The 20,340-nt window shown below is 36.2% G+C and overlaps 2 protein-coding genes and 2 pseudogenes across 3 annotated transcripts; all 4 read left to right on the top strand.

Moving 5' to 3' along the window:
• Positions 1–1,656: 1,656 nt before the first annotated feature.
• LOC103953891 lies at positions 1,657–2,901 on the top strand (annotated as a pseudogene).
• Positions 2,902–4,766: 1,865 nt separating this feature from the next.
• On the top strand, positions 4,767–7,079 carry LOC103953969 (annotated as a pseudogene).
• A 1,576-nt stretch (positions 7,080–8,655) lies between these two features.
• Positions 8,656–10,964, top strand: LOC103953971 (probable glycosyltransferase At5g20260). Of its 2 annotated transcripts, none has more exons than XM_048566999.1 (3): positions 8,656–8,779; positions 9,733–10,088; positions 10,302–10,964. In XM_048566999.1, the coding sequence occupies exons 1-3, from the start codon at positions 8,656–8,658 to the stop codon at positions 10,962–10,964; spliced, it is 1,143 nt and encodes a 380-aa protein (XP_048422956.1). The 2 variants fall into 2 exon arrangements, with proteins under 2 accessions (XP_048422956.1, XP_009364051.2); XM_009365776.2 differs by having other exon boundaries at positions 8,656–8,813; positions 9,734–10,088.
• A 551-nt stretch (positions 10,965–11,515) lies between these two features.
• LOC103953892 (N-alpha-acetyltransferase 35, NatC auxiliary subunit) lies at positions 11,516–17,500 on the top strand. Its single transcript, XM_009365694.3, is given in 17 exon segments — positions 11,516–11,833; positions 12,423–12,490; positions 12,800–12,955; positions 13,328–13,411; positions 13,413–13,496; positions 13,775–13,925; positions 14,023–14,102; positions 14,208–14,480; positions 14,565–14,708; positions 14,801–14,935; positions 15,241–15,339; positions 15,563–15,619; positions 15,869–16,073; positions 16,209–16,327; positions 16,577–16,645; positions 16,806–16,904; positions 16,986–17,500. Coding segments are annotated over 17 exon segments (2,193 nt in total). The 5' UTR covers positions 11,516–11,703; the 3' UTR covers positions 17,226–17,500.
• The last annotated feature ends 2,840 nt before the right edge of the window (positions 17,501–20,340 follow it).

Below are 20,340 nucleotides of genomic sequence, written 5' to 3'. Positions count from 1 at the left end.
AAAATAAATAAATCCTACATTTAAACATATATACATAGTTCCATGATACCATTAGATTTTCAATTTATATCTCTATCGGGATTATCGATCTAGTTGGAGAGTCACCTTTAAACAGCACATTACTTTCAATTCAATCAAAAGGCAGCAGTCTTGACAATAAATTGGTGATCCAAGGTATTCACTTTATATATCCCTTATTGGGAAATTGATAAACAAATGAGTTGGACTAGCTAGCTAATTAAGTACTCAATATACATACCTCTTGGGATCAAGTTTAGTAAATCAGTTCCTAAGTCAATACTCTATAGTTTATACTTAAAGGTCGATGAAGATCAACATGAACCCAGTCATGCAAAAACCTAAAAATATTTTTAAAAGTCAAAACATGACCCTATTATTCCAATGCATATTAATTAATTAATGTGGTACTCAAAACATGACCCTATTATTCCAATACATATTAACTAATTAATGTGGTACTTAAAGTTACCAAACAATAATTTTATTTTGACGCACAAAATTGATACACATGTTGACACATTTTCTAATTATAAAAGTGAGTCATATCATTGTATGTAGAATCCTCATATATTAGAAAGTGATTAAATACAATATGTAGAATCCTCATGTATTAGAAAGTGATTAAATACAAAATGAACTAGCTAGATATAGTAATTAATTAACTACAGAGATTTATTCTTGTAGATATACCTATGTTGGATACATTTCTCTATCAAAACCCTTGTTTTATTTTGTTGTTTCTTCTTCGTGCATGGGTTGGTTTCACCTCCTAAGCCTCGATCTGTTTCTCCTTTAGGGGCCGTCTTTGGCTTTGTTTTTACCGTTCCTTGTTCGTCCGGCTTAATGCAATCTATGTTAAACAGAAAATTAATGACAAAAAAAGTGAAAGATTGTACGCGTACGTACGTATATATGTTAATCAATGGACCTAGAAAAATCAATCACTACCATATGACAACGACAACTATTACTACTACTACACCTACCGGAGGCGCCTTCCGATCTCCCACAGTAATTTTTTTGTTAGTAACGTTCTTGTTTCTTCTTTTCTTCCACCTAACCTTCTCACCTTTCCCTGAAAACCATCTCAATAATGATCCCTTGATTTCCTCTTTCTCTATGTCTTTCAATCGTAAAAAGAACTACTACACAGCCCTTCCACACGTTTCTTTCGATGGGATTCTGGAAAATTCCATGGATCGAAGGATTTGTACACACAAGGTTAGTGCGTGGAACCAAAATTAAGCTTTGTTATTATTACGTATTTGGTAACTTAACTTGTCTTGACTAATTATACAACTTTTTTGTGTTCTATGATTAGAATAAGACTAGTTTGGAGAGAATCGAAGAAGATTTAGCTGAAGCACGTGCAGCAATCCGCAAAGCAATTCAGTCTAGGAACTATAGTTCAGAGAGAGAAGAGACTTTTATCCCAAGAGGAAGCGTTTACAAAAACCCTTATGCTTTTCACCAGTTGAGTATATATTGCTAATTAATCAATACTTACTATTATTTTCTTCTCAAAACATTATACAATTTTTTATCATGTTAGAAAAAGTAACCAATTTCATCATTTCACGATCATGATAATTTTATCTAATAATTGTGATGCTAATCATCAGGAGTCACATAGAGATGAGGAAGAGGTTCAAGGTGTGGGCATACAAGGAAGGAGAGCTACCATTACTACACATTGGTCCAATGAAAAACATTTACGGCATTGAAGGACACTTCATAGATGAAATGGAGAGGACGGATAACCCCTTCAGGGCTACACATCCTGATGAGGCTCACACATTCTTCCTTCCCTTCAGTGTTGCCAACATTATCGAATATGTTTACTTACCTATCACCAGAAAGCAAGACTACCGTCGTGATCGCTTGCAGCGGGTAGTCATCGACTACATTGGCATCGTAGCAAATAAGTATCGGTATTGGAATCGAAGCAACGGCGCTGATCATTTCATGGCATCATGTCACGATTGGGTAATGCTTTATTGAACCCTACATGTTGGTATCACATTTTGATAAATGATAAATTGCGTATGTATACGTCACGTCAACTAATAATTTATCATATTTTAGGCACCGGAGATTTCAGCACGGCCAACCTAAACTCTTCAAAAACTTTATTAGGGTTCTTTGCAATGTCAATACTTCGGAAGGATTTCGACCCAAAAGAGATGTCTCACTACTTGAAGTTTATGTACCCCCTCGAGAGCTTGGACCACCAGATTTAGGTCAGGCCCCAAACAACCGCCGGATTTTAGCATTCTTTGCCGGCAGAGACCACGGACCAATTCGACCCATCTTGCTGGATTATTGGAAGGGCAAAGATGATGAAGTTCAAGTCCATGAGAAGCTCCCCCAGGACCAAAACTACACAAAACTAATGGGTCAGAGCAAGTATTGCTTGTGCCCTAGTGGGTATGAAGTGGCAAGTCCAAGAGCTGTGGAGGCAATTCATGCAGGATGTGTGCCTGTTTTAATTTCTGACAATTATACATTGCCTTTCAGTGATGCCCTTGATTGGAGCCAATTTTCAGTACAAATTCCGGTTGCCAAGATACCAGATATTAAGACCATCTTAAGAGCAATTCCGTATGAAAATTATCTGAAAATGCAGAAGAGAGTTTCCCAAGTTAAGAGGCATTTTGTGCTTAATCGGCCTTCTGAACCATTTGACCTAATTCACATGATTCTTCACTCGGTGTGGCTGAGATGTCTTAACTCTAAGCTCGAAACTTAGATCATGATTCATCAACATAGTCATCTACCTTGTGTAATTTTTTTTAATCCCTTGTTAATTTTTACGGTATCTGATCGGTCTATAGTCTTTCTTGGATGTAAAATTTTGTCAGCAATAATTAATGGGACACAAACTAGCTAGCTATATATACCTACGCTCATAAGAAATATCGGATCTTGTTTGCAATTTCCCCTCTCAAACTCCATAACGATCTTTGGTTTTATAATAAAACCAACCTCATTTTCTCATGCAGGGATATGTAGAACTCACGTGAGACCTAGCTACATAAGCAAGTAAAGAATCCCACAACTTGCTTAATTAGGCAAGGTAGTCTACTAGCTAGACACTATTTGACCTTTAATCACATGATAAACTGAGTAATTGATCTTTGTTAATCGACTTAATTAATTAGTCCACTCATCACATGATAAACTGAGTAATTAATCCTTGTTAATCGACTTAATTAATTAGTCCACTCATCACCTGTAGGTCATGTATAAATCCAGCACCATGCGTACTACAACTTCCAAGGTAGGTATTTTAGTTAGAGATAGATACTAGCAATCTTCTTATTGTGAACTTTTCTCATGTTATCTTTTCTGTTCTCTTTCTCATCATGCAATGTTAAACAGTGATCCTAATAATTTTCTTTGTTACCAACTGAAGATTATTTTTGCAAAGAAATAACTAAATCCAAAATTGTTTAGTCATCTAACACTTCACATTGACGGAACCATGTTTCTCACTTAAGCACTTCAATTTTGACAATGTTGATTGAACAGTTAAACAATTCCTAATTTAATTGATTTTGTAGAGTTAATTTTTTAAGGTGACCTAGAAATTATACATTTTCCGATCATTAACCAATATTGTAAGGTAAAAGGAAAATCGAAAAAGTAAAATGAGAAGAGGATTAAGAAAGTTGCTCTCAATGAAATATTATATATAATGAGTAATGTTAGAGAGATTAAATTTGTAGATAAAATTTTATAAATTAAATGACATATAAGTTGATGATTAGATTATTACTTAAACGTTGATGAACGTGCTCATTTCTATTGATGACATATCATTTAATTTATAAATTTTGTCTTTCTAAATATATAATATATTGAGACAGAGGGCTGAAGAGAGCTCTCTCTCATGCACACTCTACTTTTAACAGCACATTGCTTGCAGTTTAATAAAAAAGCAGCAACATCAAGATGCATATTTTAATCAAAAAGCAGCAACATCAAGATGCACATTAAGCTGATAAATACATTAGTTTGACTAACTCAGTGTGTACCTTTGGAAATAGGGTTTTGTCCACTCCCTAGGGAACTAGCTAGCCTTAAACAACGAGCTCTTACTTTTTGTAAAATTTATGTATAATAAGAGAGCGATCAAATTGTTAAATTAAATTTACGAATCAAATGATATGTCATTAATAAGAAATAAACATATTAATCAACACTTAAGTGATAATTTAATCATTAAAAACCACATCATTAATTTACAAAATTTGATTTAGAAATTTAACCTCCTTAACATTACCCAAAATATGTTAGGAGCCTTGATCGAGCCTTAATAAATAAATTCACTTGAGAAAATATTCGTTAGGATTACTTGATTAGAACAGTTCTTATACTAAAGTAAGTTTGCATGAAATTAAGTAAAAATACAGAAGATCTCATGCTTTGTGAGGGGCACTCTTTCAAGGCGTGGCCAAACGCCCTTCTCAATTTTTTTTTTTTTTTCTTCCCTTTCATATTCACCAGACATAGTCACGATTCTCTTCCTCCCCATGCTGTACATATACATGGAAAAAGACCAATTAATGACTTCTCCAATACATAACTTGCAAGATACTCGTCATTAAATTTTCTAGAATTTTAATTTATCGATATCCGTAGCAATCTTCCATGTTGAATTATTTTGCATTTATATCAGTGTGTGATGATTTTCACCCGGCTAAACCGCTACGAGCTACCCTTTTTATATACAAGTAAAAAAAATGCAGCTCTGTTCAGATCATCGTCTTCCCCGCCGATTCTTCGACTCATCCCTCTCACTGATTCTTATAAATGGACATAACAGTGAAGAAACAGTCATGCTAGCTAGCTAGCCAGCCAGCCATGGCCATGACTTCAGCTTTCCGCTGCCCCACACTTCTTTCCCTAATTATCTTCTTTTTTCTCGTTTTCATCGTTCTAACCTTCTCCTCCCTGCTTAGTCAAAAGTATGTCATTATTCCCCTTGTTTCCTCGTACAATACTACTTCACCTTTCAATCTAACAAAGAGCAACTACACAGCCCTACCTCAAGTTTCATATTTTGATGAGCCTACTACTACACCTTTCAATCTAACAAAGAGCAACCACACAGCCCTACCTCAAGTTTCATATTTTGATGAGCTTCTCACGAGCTCCATGTATCAAAGGAGACACAAGGCTAATCTTACCAAAGTAAGCATTTCAATTTACATTTTTCAGGTTAATAACCGTCTCAGTTTCAAAACTTGTTTAGTAACTGTTTTCATTTTTCAGTTTTCAAAAAATATCAAGCCAAATTTTGAAAATTCATCACAAAAGTAGCTTTCAGTTTTCAGTATTTTGAACATTAAAAATAATTACTATACAAGTTTTCAAAAAAAATGAACATAAAATTTGAAAATTAAAAACAAAGTAATTATGAAACATCATGTAGTCAGAATTTAGCGATGGTAATTATTTTGATATATTAATTAATTTGTCTAATATTTGATTTTAGTGTATTTCTTGGTGACCAGGGTAAGACTAGTTTGGATAGAATTGAAGAAGACTTGGCCAAAGCACGAGCAGCAATTCTTGAAGCAATTCAGTATAAAAAGTATGCATCACAGAAAATTGAGACTTTTATCCCAAGAGGAACCGTTTACAAAAATCCCTACGCTTTTCACCAGTTGAGTAATTTTAAGATTCTATGTACCACACAAATTATCCTCGTTTCTCTTATCTAAATAATCATTTGCTTTGACCAAGAGGGTTTTCTTAAAGTTTGTAAGGCTAGATTATGATCGTCAAACTTCAGCCATGCAAATCCAGTCATCCAGTGCACTAGTACTTCCCATACATTGTCATCCGTGCATTGTAAAATGTTTACTAATTAAGATATGCATTGTGCAGGAGTCACATAGAGATGGTGAAGAGGTTCAAAGTGTGGAGTTACAAGGAAGGAGAGCATCCATTAATACATTTTGGGCCACTGAATGACATATATGGAATTGAGGGACAATTCATTGATGAAATAGAGAGGGAGGAAAGCCCATTCAGAGCTACACATCCTGATAAGGCACACACATTTTTCCTTCCCTGAGTGTTGCCAACGTTGTTCGCTTTGTCTACATGCCTATCACTCGGAGACAAGACTACCATCGCGACCGCCTGCAACGGGTTGTCACCGACTACATTGGCGTCGTGGCTGGTAAATATCCCTACTGGAACAGAAGCAATGGTGCTGACCATTTTATGGCTTCCTGTCATGATTGGGTACGTATATAGTTGCTTCAATTGTGCCATCAAACTTCTTTTCCATTTTTCATATGAACTGTGTTAACACTCTGAAATAGTCATAAATATGCAAAATTTCTTATTTTGAAACAACTAGTATTTCATTCGTAATTCAGGCACCGGAGGTTTCAGTTGGAAATCAAGAGCTTTTCAAGAACTTTATTAGGGTGCTTTGCAATGCGAACACCTCAGAAGGATTTCAACCTAAAAGAGATGTCTCACTACCTGAAATCTACTTATACAAAGGAAATTTGGGCTCATCCAATTTGTGTCAGGCCGCAAAGAGCCGTCCAATTCTAGCATTCTTTGCCGGACGGGTCCATGGACCTATCCGGCCCATTTTGCTGGATCATTGGAAGGACAAAGATGATGAAGTTCAAGTCTATGGGAAGCTTCCCAAGGGCCTAAACTACACCAAATTTATGGTGCAGAGCAAGTTTTGCTTGTGCCCTAGTGGATTCGAAGTTGCAAGCCCAAGAATTGTGGAGGCAATATATGCAGGGTGTGTGCCCGTCTTAATTTCTGACAGTTACACATTGCCCTTCAGTGATGTGCTTGATTGGAGCAAATTTTCAGTGCAAATTCCAGTTGCTAAGATACCGGAAATTAAGACCATCTTACAAGCAATTCCATTCGACAAATATCTAAAAATGCAGAAAAGGGTGTGTAGGGTTCGTCCACATTTTGTGATAAATAGGCCGTCTAAACCGTTTGATGTGATTCACATGATCCTTCACTCAGTGTGGCTGAGACGACTTGACTTTAAGCTCGAGGCTTAATTGTATGTATCAACATAATTTCCCCCCCTTTGCTCGTTCTATGTAAAACTGAAGCCAACAATGAAAACTGGGCCAATTGGTGACCTGGAATTTCATAATTACTAAAAAAAGTCACCTTGTTTTCGATATTGTCATTGTCCTTCTTTCATATAAAGACATGTACAAGACACAAATTTGTCTGCAAATTCCTTGTGAGGCAAATGAGTTAGTGGCTATATGGATTTGAGTTCTTTCCTTGTACGAAAGAGAAAATACTCTTCAGCAAAAATTCAATTTTAAATATTTACAATTCTCCTTTAATACCCTGATTTGCCAAGATTTTGTATTCCTAATGGGTTTGGGTTTCATATTCATGTCGAGAAAGGGAGATTACATACATAAATTGGTACATGATTGTGTAAACTTAATTTAGAATTCAATAAAATCTCAGAGATCTTATCATCTTGTTACTGCATGACATATATTACTCTAGGATTAGTATTAATACAGACACAAAGCGAAGAAAAATCACAATCTAAAAAACCAATGAACCCTCTCTCTCTGTCGCCGACCTCTCTCTCCAACTCTCAAATTATTTTTACAACAAATTCAATATTTTTTGCCAATATAGGAAATATATTGCATAGAAACAAATCCATATTTTGATTTGATGTCATTAATTGTCCTATAGGGCCTGAATCGAACACTTTCTATTTATAATTTATCATATCAGATATCACAAGCTCCACGTACTAAATTTTACTTACCATAACCGAGCCCTTCGAGGCCTTTCCTGTAAGTATTTCACGATGAATCATAGTTAATTGAGCAGATGCTATCTATATATGAATCAACAACCAAAATCACTTCACTTGTGCGTGCACGACTGATTATAGCATTATTGTAATTAATCCATTAACGTGCCGAATCAATTCACTCCCCATACCCTGATAGTGTGTCCTTTCTCCTCCTCCTCTCCCTCCCTTATTTTTATCAAAGAAGTGAGAAAGAAAGCACATCCATGGTAGAACTTGGCTTTTCTACTCACATCGTTACTGCACTGCTACCAACTCTTTCTGTTATCCTTTTATTTATCTTTTTCTTATCTCCATTAAACCAAACCAACCTTACCAATATTATTTTCTCGTCACCCACTCCCATTTCCGGAATCAAAATTATCCATGACACCCCTTCATCCATTTCATCACCACCTTCATTGCCATCCTCACCAACTTCACCGCCGCCGTCTCTGCCACCATCGTTGCCGTCATATTTGTTGCCAACCGATGAATCAAGGAGTATCAATACTTGGATAGTGAAGGAGGAACGTAAAAAAGTGAGCCGCGCAATAGTATTCCTTTTCTATTTTACTTTAATTAAATATTTTTAGGCACATGAACATGGGAAATGATTTTCTCGCTCGTCTCTTATTTCTAACCACCAGACTAAATAAATCAATGATCAAGGAACGAAAACAAGCAGAATAGTGGAGCCGCATAAAAAGGAGTGTGAAAAATATTCCCTCATGAATATATACGTAAATTTATTAATTTGTTTTTGTCACTGATTCCAATTTTCTATTGTTTTTTAATAGAAAATGAGTAATTTGGAGAGAATAGAAGCAGGTTTGGCCAGAGCAAGAGAGGCGATCTGGAGAGCAGTCCATGAAAAGAATCAAACGTCTATTTACAAAGAAGATGAAGAGGTGTTCATCCCAAAAGGATCAATTTACAGAAATGCACATTGTTTTCATCAGTTAAGTTCTAAACACAATTATCCCTCTATGGTTGATTTTCTATCAGTCATATTTTTATTTAATTGTCATTATTGGGGTTTGACTGTATAAAGTCATAGGAAAAATTAATGTTTATAGGAACATACTCTGGATGTTTTAATGCTAATTTGATTTACATAAGAAAGTTCTAACATATCAAATGAAAATTCTAACACTTCACATGAAAAAACGGTGCCACATGCTACTCGTTAGAAACTGTGGACCATTGATTGGAATCATGAAAAATAATTCCAACTACAGTAATATTTCCATTAATTCGAAATAAAATTACTGATTTGTGCCAATTTTTCCCATATTCAACCATTCGGATTTACCATTTTTGTGTGTCCTCGTCACCACTGATTCAGCATTCAGTTGGTGCAGTAAAACTTTCTACTCGATGTTCATTAATCTGATTCAAATTTACTAAGCCTATTTTACGCATTGCTGTCGATTCCTTTGCCTTGATTTCATACCATCCAGGTAGATTGTATTTTACACTATAAAATGTTTTCACCTTAATCACTGCATTACTCAGTTACCTAATCGATTTACCTATTACGAAATTTACGCAGATGAAACTTGATAACAAACTTTTAATTGAAAATAGAACCCAAATAACAGTAAGACAGTAATACAGATACACTAAACGATGATTTATATGCAGATTATCAGTTCTATTGAAAGTTTGTTACATAGTTTTATTTGTGAAAGTTTTATTTATCTATTCTGGGTGTGGTATGTATTTCTTACATGTGACGTGCTTAAATTTCAGTTAATAAGTACTTAGCACAAGTTCATTATTTACCCAAAAATTATAGAACTTTGTTATGGTAGGAATGAGTATGATGCATGCTCTAAAGTCTAACCAAGCACTGTAATGATCTGTACGATGGATTAGGAGCTACGCAGAGATGGAGAAAAGATTGAAGGTGTGGGTTTACAGGGAAGGAGAGCATCCCTTGGTTCACACCGGGCCCTTTGACAACATTTATAGTGTTGAGGGGCTGTTTATCGACGAGATGGAGAGCGGGAAGAGCCGGTTCATGGCTCACCATCCCGACGAGGCACACCTATTCCTCATCCCAATCAGTGTATCCAACATCGTCAATTTTCTGTACAGGCCTCTTGTCACATATAACCGTGATCAACTTCAAAGGGTTGTTATGGACTATATTGGCGTTGTAGCTGAAAAATACCCTTATTGGAATAGAAGCCACGGTGCTGATCATTTCTTGGTTTCTTGTCATGATTGGGTATGCCTCCTTTACTCTTCTAGATCTTTCATTAGTGTAAAAAAAAAAAAAAAAAAAAAAAAAAAACAATTTGTAACTTATGCAAAAGATATATATATATATATATGCGATGAGTATGACCGTAAGTAAATATGCTATAAATAGTTTATTTGGTCACTATACATCGTCGTCTATACGAAACAAACTAATTATGTTGTTAGTCTTAAATTTCAGGCACCAGACATTTCACAAGCTAATCCCAAGTTCTACCAGAACTTCATTAGGGTTTTATGCAATGCCAATACATCAGAAGGGTTTAAGTCCCAAAGAGACGCCTCCATTCCAGAAATCAACATACCGTATGGAGAACTTGGTCCAACTCGGCAAAATACAAGCCTCGACAAGGGTTCAATCCTTGCCTTCTTCGCCGGAGGATCTCACGGCCACATAAGAAAGATCTTGCTGGAGCATTGGAAGGACAAAGACAATGAGGTGCAAGTGCATGAGTACCTAGAAAATAAGGAAGACTACTTCAAGTTGATGGGTAAAGCCAAGTTTTGCTTGTGCCCTAGTGGGTACGAAGTGGCAAGTCCAAGAGTAGTCACAGCAATTTCTATGGGATGCGTCCCCGTCCTCATTTCTGACAACTATTCATTTCCCTTTAGCGACGTTCTTGACTGGAGCAAATTCTCAGTGTACATTCCGTCGAAAAAAATACCCGAAATCAAGACGATCTTGAAAGAGATTTCGCACTCGAGGTATTTGGAACTGCAAAAGAGTGTGACGGAGGTGCACCGGCATTTTACGGTCCATCGTCCTGCTCAGCCTTACGATATGCTTAATATGGTGCTCCACTCTGTGTGGCTAAGAAGACTCGATGTTTTGCTGCCTTCTTGATTTGCATATACTTGAAATTTTTGTTTGTATTTAGTGTTACAAAACTTCATAACAAGTTATATATTTATCGACTTTCATATAACAGAAATGTCAATATTACAATAATTGAGTTCTTTTTGTACGAGATGTGAAAGAAAACACATGATAACATGTTGATTTAGATATTTTCGTAGCATATAGTCTTTTCAATACATATTATATAGTAATGACTATAACATCGTTACAAGCAGTGCCTCCAAAAAACTGTTATGATGCTAACAAAAACACATTTCTATAATTATACTAATGTAAAACTTACGAGGGTTTGCGACCTAAACTCCTTTGCATCTAAATTCGCATTCCTTTTAATAATACGGTCTAATAATATCCATATTCACTCGTAACTGAGAAGTTTTATATTCGAATCTTATGAATGACAAATTTACAATCAATTTATTTGTCCACTTCCATAGTATAAATATGTTGTTGTATCAAAAGGTTCGCATCTCTTTTGTGATTTAAATTAAATTAAGCTTAGACTAAACTATTACTAGGAAACAGGATGATGATTACCAAATCACACCCGACCCATAACCCCTAAAGTCCCCGACCCACCCAACCAGTCCACGCGCACCGTCTTCCTTCCTCGTTTTACTTTCTCAAGGCCGGCAAAGTGGGCAGCAGCAACCTTCAAGTTAAACCAAGAGGACTGATATTCCAACGCAGCGGTGGAAAAAAAAAAAAAAAAGCATCTGCAACGATGGCCGGGAGGACTAGTGCAGAGGAAGCTATTGCGAACCTCTCCTTACCCGACCGCGGCACCCCCATTCCTTCCGGCGATCAAACCGTCTGGGCCGACGTCTCGCCCCTCCTCGACGCCGCCTGTGAAGGGTCTGTGCTTTTCCCCCTTGTTTGCTTACTCTAAACTTAAATCTCAGCTTCTCAGCTGCTCTGGTTCCCGAGAAAATGAAGGAAAATAGAAAAGTAAAGGGATGAAAATCAGAAAAAGCTTATTGTGTTTTCATATAATATAAAGTGTTGGACTTTCGAATTCAAACTAAAAGAATTTACATAAAGGATAAAACTTGAAGTGATCAGAGTAGTTTAATCAATATTTGCAATTTAATGTAACTGGATTATATGCAAAAATATGTATATATATATATATCTGTGTTGTGAGTGTGCGTGGTTAATCGAGAGCAGCGGTATAGTTTCCATTAGTTCAATACGATCCTAAGGTTTTGTGGTTTTTCTTGAAAACATTGACTGTATGCTGTGTTCGTATGAAGGACAAAGTTGAATTGTGTTAGTGTTTTCGCACGGTTAAGTGTTGCGAGGGTGCCTGGATGGCAAAGCTTGAGTCATGGAAACGTTTTATGATGTTAATGTGGGTGGGATTTTGAACTTGATTGACGTTCTACCCGTTTCTTGGCTTGTTATGCTTCATTTGTTTTGCTTTTTGATGGATTTTGGTCACAGATCTTCAAGATGGTATGCTCATTAACGGAGATAATTTCAATCTTTTTGCTGCCATGTCTGCTTTAGAGGTAACACATTATCGGCAATGTTTTTCTTATTTTTTATTTGTACATTCAGCATTGTTGTATTGTAGACTGAATAATTCACGCAGAATTCAGTTATGATCTTTGAATAAGTTGCTGGGAAAATTTAATTGGAAAATGTGTTTTTTGCTTTGTATCACGTGGTGGATCACCATCAAGGGCATTAAGAATTAAAGAGTTGCACAATCCTTCTATAACCTATGCTGTAATGGTTTTGCATTCTCTTTATACTGATGTTGGTTTTCAAGTGTTTTCTTTGTCTAATTTAACATTTCTGTTTGTGCTCCTTATTAGATAATGGACCCGAAGATGGATGCTGGTATGGTCTGTAAATATTACTCTGTTGATGAAGCAATTGATGATGGTGCTGCTCCTGTTCCTATTAGCTTTGATAAAACGGTTGACGTTCAACGTACTATTGATATCATGGATCATCTTCTAGCCTGTGAGGTATCTGCCACATAACTTTCTTTAACTGCTCTTTAGGCTTGAAAAGCAATTTTTATATATTGTTAACTTGCAGTAACGCTATTATATGCTCCTTCACTGCTACATAACTTCCTAAGTTCGTAAACCAAATTTCCTTCTTTTCATGAGTGCTGTTTATTGTAAAAGATTAGGATTGCTATGAAATTTACATAGACATCAGTGCTACTTAGGATCTTAAGTTTTCTTTTTCCTTGTTATTTTTTGAAATCTATTCATGATATATGTTTTAAGACACTAAACTTCCCACTGGAAGTAATCTGTGCTATCATTTGTTTCTCTGTATTACAGTCTTCCCTTTCCTTATGTTTCTATATGTAAATCTTCAAATGGCAGGCAACATGGCACAAGGGTCATTCATTGGCACAAACTGTCTTCTCGTGCATCTATCTTCTCAGGCTTGATAGGACATCCTCACATTGCCTTACTGCATTCTTATTGCAGAGTCATACGAGCAACCTGCAAGGCTGTCATTTCAGTTGTCTCAGATGCACGCACTCATGAAGTAAAGTATTTCAACAGCTCTTTGGGCCTATGCTGTTTCAGTATTTCCATTAAGTTGTAGTAATTTATCTTGTGCATATGCTACTTTAGTCTTTGTTATCAATACCTAACTGCTTCCAAGAGTGCGTTGTAAATGATTGTTATCCTCAGTGTGAATTCTAGTTTCATATTCTGGGGACAATACAGTGCATTTTGCTTTTCAAGCCTAGTCTTTGAATAGTGGCTTGCACTGGAGAAATACTTTTATTTGTATTAGTTATCAAACTTGTCTCATTGCAGGAAGAAGACCTTCTTACAATGACATATGGTCTTCCTTTGAATGGGGATGGAGATGAAAAGTGCTTGTCAATGCTACATGCTGTTGAAGAAACAATTTCCCGCCAATTACGTGCCTGTAAAGCACCATCATCAAAAACCCGAGTGTTAGAAGGTAGATATACATTCACTTTCGCAGTAATATTACTTTATCTTGAATTATAGCTTGGAACAAGGCACCACCATCATCATATACTTGCTTTTCGTTGCAGACTTGGTGTCACAACAAAATAATCCTGAATTGGAGGAAGGCTACTGCAAAGCTTTGTTATGCCGCTTACGCTTTCGTAAGGTCTTACCCTGTGTTCATTTATCTTGTATTCATCTGGGAACATGTCTATTCATTTGAATATTTATGCCCCCATGTTGTATAAAAAGAGCTCTCTTCTTCTTTCAGCATTTTTACCATGTCCTTGTATCTATGAAGCGGCCTCAAGGAAGAGGATTGGAGTTGGCAAGAAAACATATAGCGTCCTGCATATCTGAATTAGAATGCATTCTTAGCTCTTCAGAGTTCCTTAGATCTAGTACTTTTGGAAGTCAAGAAGGCAACTTAGAAGATAAAACTACAGCTTCTGGCTGTGAACCAATTGGCTTTGATGCTAGTTTAAACTGTAGATTATCTGCACCTACACCACCACGTGCAATAAAAATTCTGAGTTGGAAAAAGGTGAGCATGAGATAATTGCTACCGATAATTGTAGTAGTTTACTTCCACTATTGTAACATTTTTGCTTTGGTTTTGTTGTGCCAGGCTGTTGAATACTTTATTAAACTTCTTCGTGATCTCGATGTTATATGTTCCTACCAATTAGACACATCATTAGAAAGTGTTTTGCACTTTGTGGTTGAGTTTCAAAAATCACAGCCTGATTTAGTAGCAAGGGCTCATCTTCAGGTATGTGCCATTTGTTTCTACTTTATTCTAGGTACTCATTGCTGAGTATTGTCAGCATATTTGTGAATTATTGACCTGAAACTTTTGAACAGCATCTGCTGGTTCAAGACGGGAAACTCTATGGTCGGGATCCTGTCTTTGCTGTTATTATCCGAGCTGCTGCTTTGCCAGATAATACAAGGAACCATGATATTCAGAAACAGGAATCTATCATTCAACTGGGACAGGTGAAGTGATCTCTTTGTCTGGACTGATTACAGTTTGTCTTTCCATTTTTGTATTTTTGGGGATATGATAGTTTTCAAATCTGTATCTTCTTATATTATGGAACTATTCATTATTTTTCTAACATGATGTTTTATCAATAAAAGCGCTTGATTATGCGTGCACAAGAGGATAGAATATTAATAAAACTTTTTTTCTTGTTGTAATTGTGCATGCAACAGAAGGGGAAGGCTGGTTTTAGTTTTATGTTTATAGATCCTTGCACTGTGTGCTGATTCTAATACATGCGTTATCTTGGGTATTGCAGTTAGTAATCAGTTTGCTAAAAGTTTTATGCACAAATGGTGCATGGCAACGGCGTAAGCTTGGAAAGATTTTACAAGATTGGCGTGTTGTTTATATGCAGGTATGCCACATTATCTTCGAATCAAGATGTTTATTGGGTTTTCTTTGTTTTCAAATTCATTGAGTTGCTCAGGCCTCAATAGGTAATGTGTTTCTGAAGTGATCGTCCTATGAAGCACATGTATCTTGCGTCTATCGTTGTCTAATGTTTCTGTTTACCAAAACCGTCCATTTTAAATGTTGTTTGGAAAATTTATTTATGCTTTTTAAATGTTGATTTGTAGTTAGAGATGGCATTTAGAAAGGAGTTTGGAGACGATGCAAACACATCAAATGATGAGGTATGCTGCTCTTTGAGAATATTACTCTATTAATCATCAAATGCACTTGGAGGCCCCTTGTTTCTATATAAGAGGCTGATGACTTCATCATGTTTTATCTAATCACTTCACACAAGACCATGTTTGTTTTGATTAAATCGTCTCTACAATGCCATCATATTTCGTTTGATAATGAGTAAGCATAGTGAAACCTAAATGCAAAAACCAGTATAATTTTGCTTATCCAGTTTGGCTTTTGAATTTCCACAGAATATCAGCGTGAAACTCTTCCAACACATCCTTCTTTGGGTGGAAAAGCAAACATACTGGATAGCTTCTCGATTTCTCATTTTAGGTTTTGAATTGGAGCTCTATTCGCTCAGTGAATATTGCATGGTATATTGGTATATCTATGTTGTCCTGCTCAAGCTTGCACAGAAAACAAATCTTAAGAGGGTGTTGTGCAATGGCAGTGGTAAATATTCTTATACCCTGTAAACTTAATCAATCTGTGTGAATTATCTTGTACATTTGTGTGTGATATGGCTCTCCAAAGATAATTTACTTCACTTATGCACCATCTGATGCATCCTGTGTTTTTGTTGTTCAGGTAAACGGAAAGGAAAAAAGAAAAGGGATTCTGTTAAAGATGTGGCACAAGATTATTGGATTCCACCTGCAGTCTTGTTTCTTCAGTGCCAAATATGTCTGGCCGAAGGACTTACAATGGTAATTGTGCTTTAGTTTCTGCATTATGAGTTGAAGAATGACCACTTCCAGGAAGTACCATTTAAGATGGCTGTCTAGAGAGTAGGGTCTTTTTGGGCCTCTGACGGTACTAAGAAATTTGTTTAAATCATCAACCAGGCCATTTTATATTGTTAATCTAAGGAAAGGTCCTGTCCGTGTTCATAGAATAAATTTGTGCGTCAACTATTTCACCTCAAAACCTCAGTTTAATGAATTCAATGTTTCCAGATGCTTGCTGCTTTGAAGAACGACCACATGCTTGTACAAAGTGGAAGCCCTTTTAATACTGAGCATGAGGTATACTTGCACGATCCAGTTTCCAAAAAAAAAATACTTGCACGAAACGCATATTGGGAGCTACCTTAGAAGTCGCTGTTTATTTTTTATGAATTTATAGTTTGCACAAGTTTCTGACCAATTAGGTTTCGGAATGTCCTTTGTGTTCTCACTTCTGCAGAGGTTTATTCAGCACTTTGAGCTCCTACAGAAAGCTTGCATTCCGGACCATGTCTCATTCCCCCTGTTCGTGGAATCTACAACCCAAGCTCATTTATCCGTGAGTGAATTTTCTGTTAACACTGGTCGGAGTTTCCTTGATATTCCGGTAGGCTTACTGTTACCTATTCCTTTTTTGCAGAACCTAGTTATGCACGATTACTTTAAGGATGCTCAGAAAATCGCAAAGAAGGTCAAGAGTAGTTTTTCGAACGACCCAGAAAAATTGGCTGAACTACGAAGGCTAGAGCAAGTAGCTGAGCACAATAGCATTGCCTTAAACGTGATTAGCCGAGCTGGAGCCAGTGACCCCTCACTCAAGGTTTATTTCGAGTTCAACCACCATCCGTGCTTTGCAACGGCTGTTGTCCGAAGGTTGTGAATGTGACATTTAACCATCTCTACCAATTTTGAAGCACTCGCTCAATCCAGAGGCGGAGTCTTGTAGCATAGCACTTGTAATATCAATTTTTCCAGCGTTATTTTCAACTATTCATTTCATTAATTTTGTAATCTCAATGAATACACTATAAAACCATAATTATGTGAGCTCTTGTCCTCCCTCCTTCTCATCCCCATTGGGCGGTTCGGGAGCGGTAGGAGGGGCAACGGTAACAGTATCTCAAATCAGTAACATACTGTAATGTGTTTATCGTATGACAGTATGTTATATAAGTCCTTTATGGTAGGCTTTATATTGAAATTTCTCGCTTTATGGTGGTAAAGCAAAAGCATGAAAAGACAATGCGACTAATGGCCAACTTTGAATTTGAATCTTGATGGATCCATCTGGGATAAAGGAAGTCCACCAAAACTGAATCAAAATTGATCTAAACACACTTTAACGGCTTCCCCCATTACGAAAAATTCTTGAGTCCGACAAGTGGACCATCACTTGTCGGGCCATACATACAAAATGAGAGACTCTTGCGTTGAAAGCGGGATCAGTAAAGAGTGTGGGATATCATCAATACAAGGAGGTTTCACCCTTGGTTGACGTGGTCTTCTTGTCGGACTCAAAAATTTCTCGTAACTACGCAGATTCATTCTAGTTTAGAAGTTTCAATTTTCAAATGTGGAATTCTTGATTGGAAGTCTATGCTTGGACCTCTCAATTGGCATTTTTCATTTGGTTCTTCATCTCCTATAGGTTGAATTGTACGTATCGGGTCTTTAGACCTCTGGATATGCAAAAGTCAGCCGTCGAAGAAGAAGCGACAAGATTTGGAGTAGATGGATGGGGCGTGCACGGAATCTATATACAACAAAATCTTGTACCAAAAGTGCTATCTAGCACCAGCTGTTGACATCTTTTTAGTTGTTTTTGTTACTAGAGTGGATGAAGCCCCAATTTTTTTTTTTTTTAAAATACGATATGGAGAGTAGTGGAATTCGAATTTAAATACAAATAAGATATATATTATTTCGGTAAATTGACTTAAATTATAGATGCAAAAAATTTATATTTAACGATAGAGAGATCTCTCCTAACGGATTGAGATTCATTCGGAACCTTTACGTTCAAAATCTATAGACCGAGAGATTTGGACCGCTCTATTACAATCCTACAACTTTTTATTAGCTCTTCTCACTGACCCCTTTCATAAAATCTAAAAATTTGAACAGCTCGAATTTCTTTGCTCTCTTAAACAGTCTGGATCTCTTGATTTGCGAACTCCAAACAGAGTCCTAGCGGATCTCATTCCCTCCTAACCTAGCTGGAATCATCAGTGTTTGAATCTATGCATGCACCCTGTCAAACAAAAACTATGAAGTTTCCAGAACGTGGTTTCAAAACTTATTTAAAAATAAGAAAGAAAATTGTATTGTTTTTTCTTATTGTTTATTTGGAGGGTGTGATCGTCTTTTTGGTAAGTAGCTTAGGGAATTAGGATCTGTGCTGGCAAATGGCAATGCATTCAAAAAGTAAATTGTAAACCCCTAACAATTTGGACAACATAAATCAACACAAAAATGAATTGTGTAGTTCTTTTGGGAAATTGAGGATGTGTTATGGCTTGGTCTCACTTCTTGTTTGTGTGTCTTACATGAGAAAAATTTACGTAGGTCACTTAAATCATTCGTAATATCTGATTACTTTCACAAAATAGAGCTCCTTGTATTTTGATAGTCTCATCCAACCCAATTGATCACACTTAGTATGCGAGTTGCTTCAATCAGTCAGTCATACCAAAGTTTCTCTGTTATACGATATTCTATATAGAACAATTTCTCGTTTGTCTAAATTAACCTCCTCCATTAGATCTCTTTGTTATAATTTGTGCGTCTTGTACAACGAGAAAAATTTATGTAAAACACTCAGACCACTTGTAATGTCGCTTACCACTCGTATTTTTCTTGGTTGTCTCAAATTAACGTCCAACATTAAAAGTTAAGCAAAGAGAGTTATGTTCGATATGCTACGTGGCTTGTTGTTTTCACATGTCACGTCAGTACCAATGGCTAACTACTTTATGCTATAATTTTGTTTGGCTGAAAAATGTTGGTGAGCTAATAAACTAAAGAAATTTGGTGTGACCGTTGAGCTTTATTTTTGGGATATTTCTTTTTATCAAAAAACAATTTTAATTATTTTCTTATTTATTTCTTAATTTTCGAAATATTTCCCAATGGGATAGTCAATTTTGTAGTCCATGATTGGAATTATGATAAAGAGATAGACAAGAATACATTCTGCAGGACACATGTTTTGGTCTGGATTGAGATTCACTCTAAATCTGTGTTCGGAATCTGCAGACTAACTACTCAATTTCAACCACATGTCTTAATTAACTCATCCGATTTATCCATTTCACAAAAATCCAATAACTTGAATGGCCTCTCTCTCTCTCTCTCTCTCTCTCTCTCTCTCTCGGTCCACAAGGTCTAGACACAGGGATCCGAAAAGCTACTGCTATATATTCCCAGCAGAAAAGAATCATGGCCAATAATTGCCGGAATTTGTCAAAATTTATTATTTGCATGTGATTAGGTTGAACGTTGAAAATGATTGCTAATTTTTTTTTTCATGTTAAAATTAATATATTCAAATGAGTTGGGTGGAAAATTATTTTATTTGCTAATAATGGAAGGGCCACTATTTTTTTTGAAACAAGGAAAGGCCACTATTAAGTACTAAGTAGAGTATAATCACGATTAATACTCGAATTAGCTGGCACTAATTGTTTTTCTTGTTTCCAAGCAACTTTCATTTCCTGTTCTTGGACCATAGTTTTCTTATGGTATGGATTGGATTCGAAGAGTTGTCCTAAAGTGACTTTCTAAAAATAGATCCATCAACGTTCTTATATCTCTAAAGATATTATCGTTTGTACAATTATCTAGATCTCGCCCCTCTTTAATTAATTAAGAATTACTCTCTTAAAACATCCTCTTGTGAAACCCAATTATGATTGATTGATCATGAATTCTTTGATTAATTAAGAATTACTTAATTAATCAAGGAATGCTCAATACAAATATACTCTCTTGTAAAA

The sequence above is a fragment of a genome, unplaced genomic scaffold, assembly GCF_019419815.1.
Source record: "Pyrus x bretschneideri cultivar Hongxiangsu unplaced genomic scaffold, Pyrus_bretschneideri_v1 Contig44, whole genome shotgun sequence".
Lineage (NCBI taxonomy): Eukaryota > Viridiplantae > Streptophyta > Magnoliopsida > Rosales > Rosaceae > Pyrus > Pyrus x bretschneideri.
Note: the sequence above shows the minus strand (reverse complement) of the source record. Positions and strands in the feature narration are given on the sequence as shown.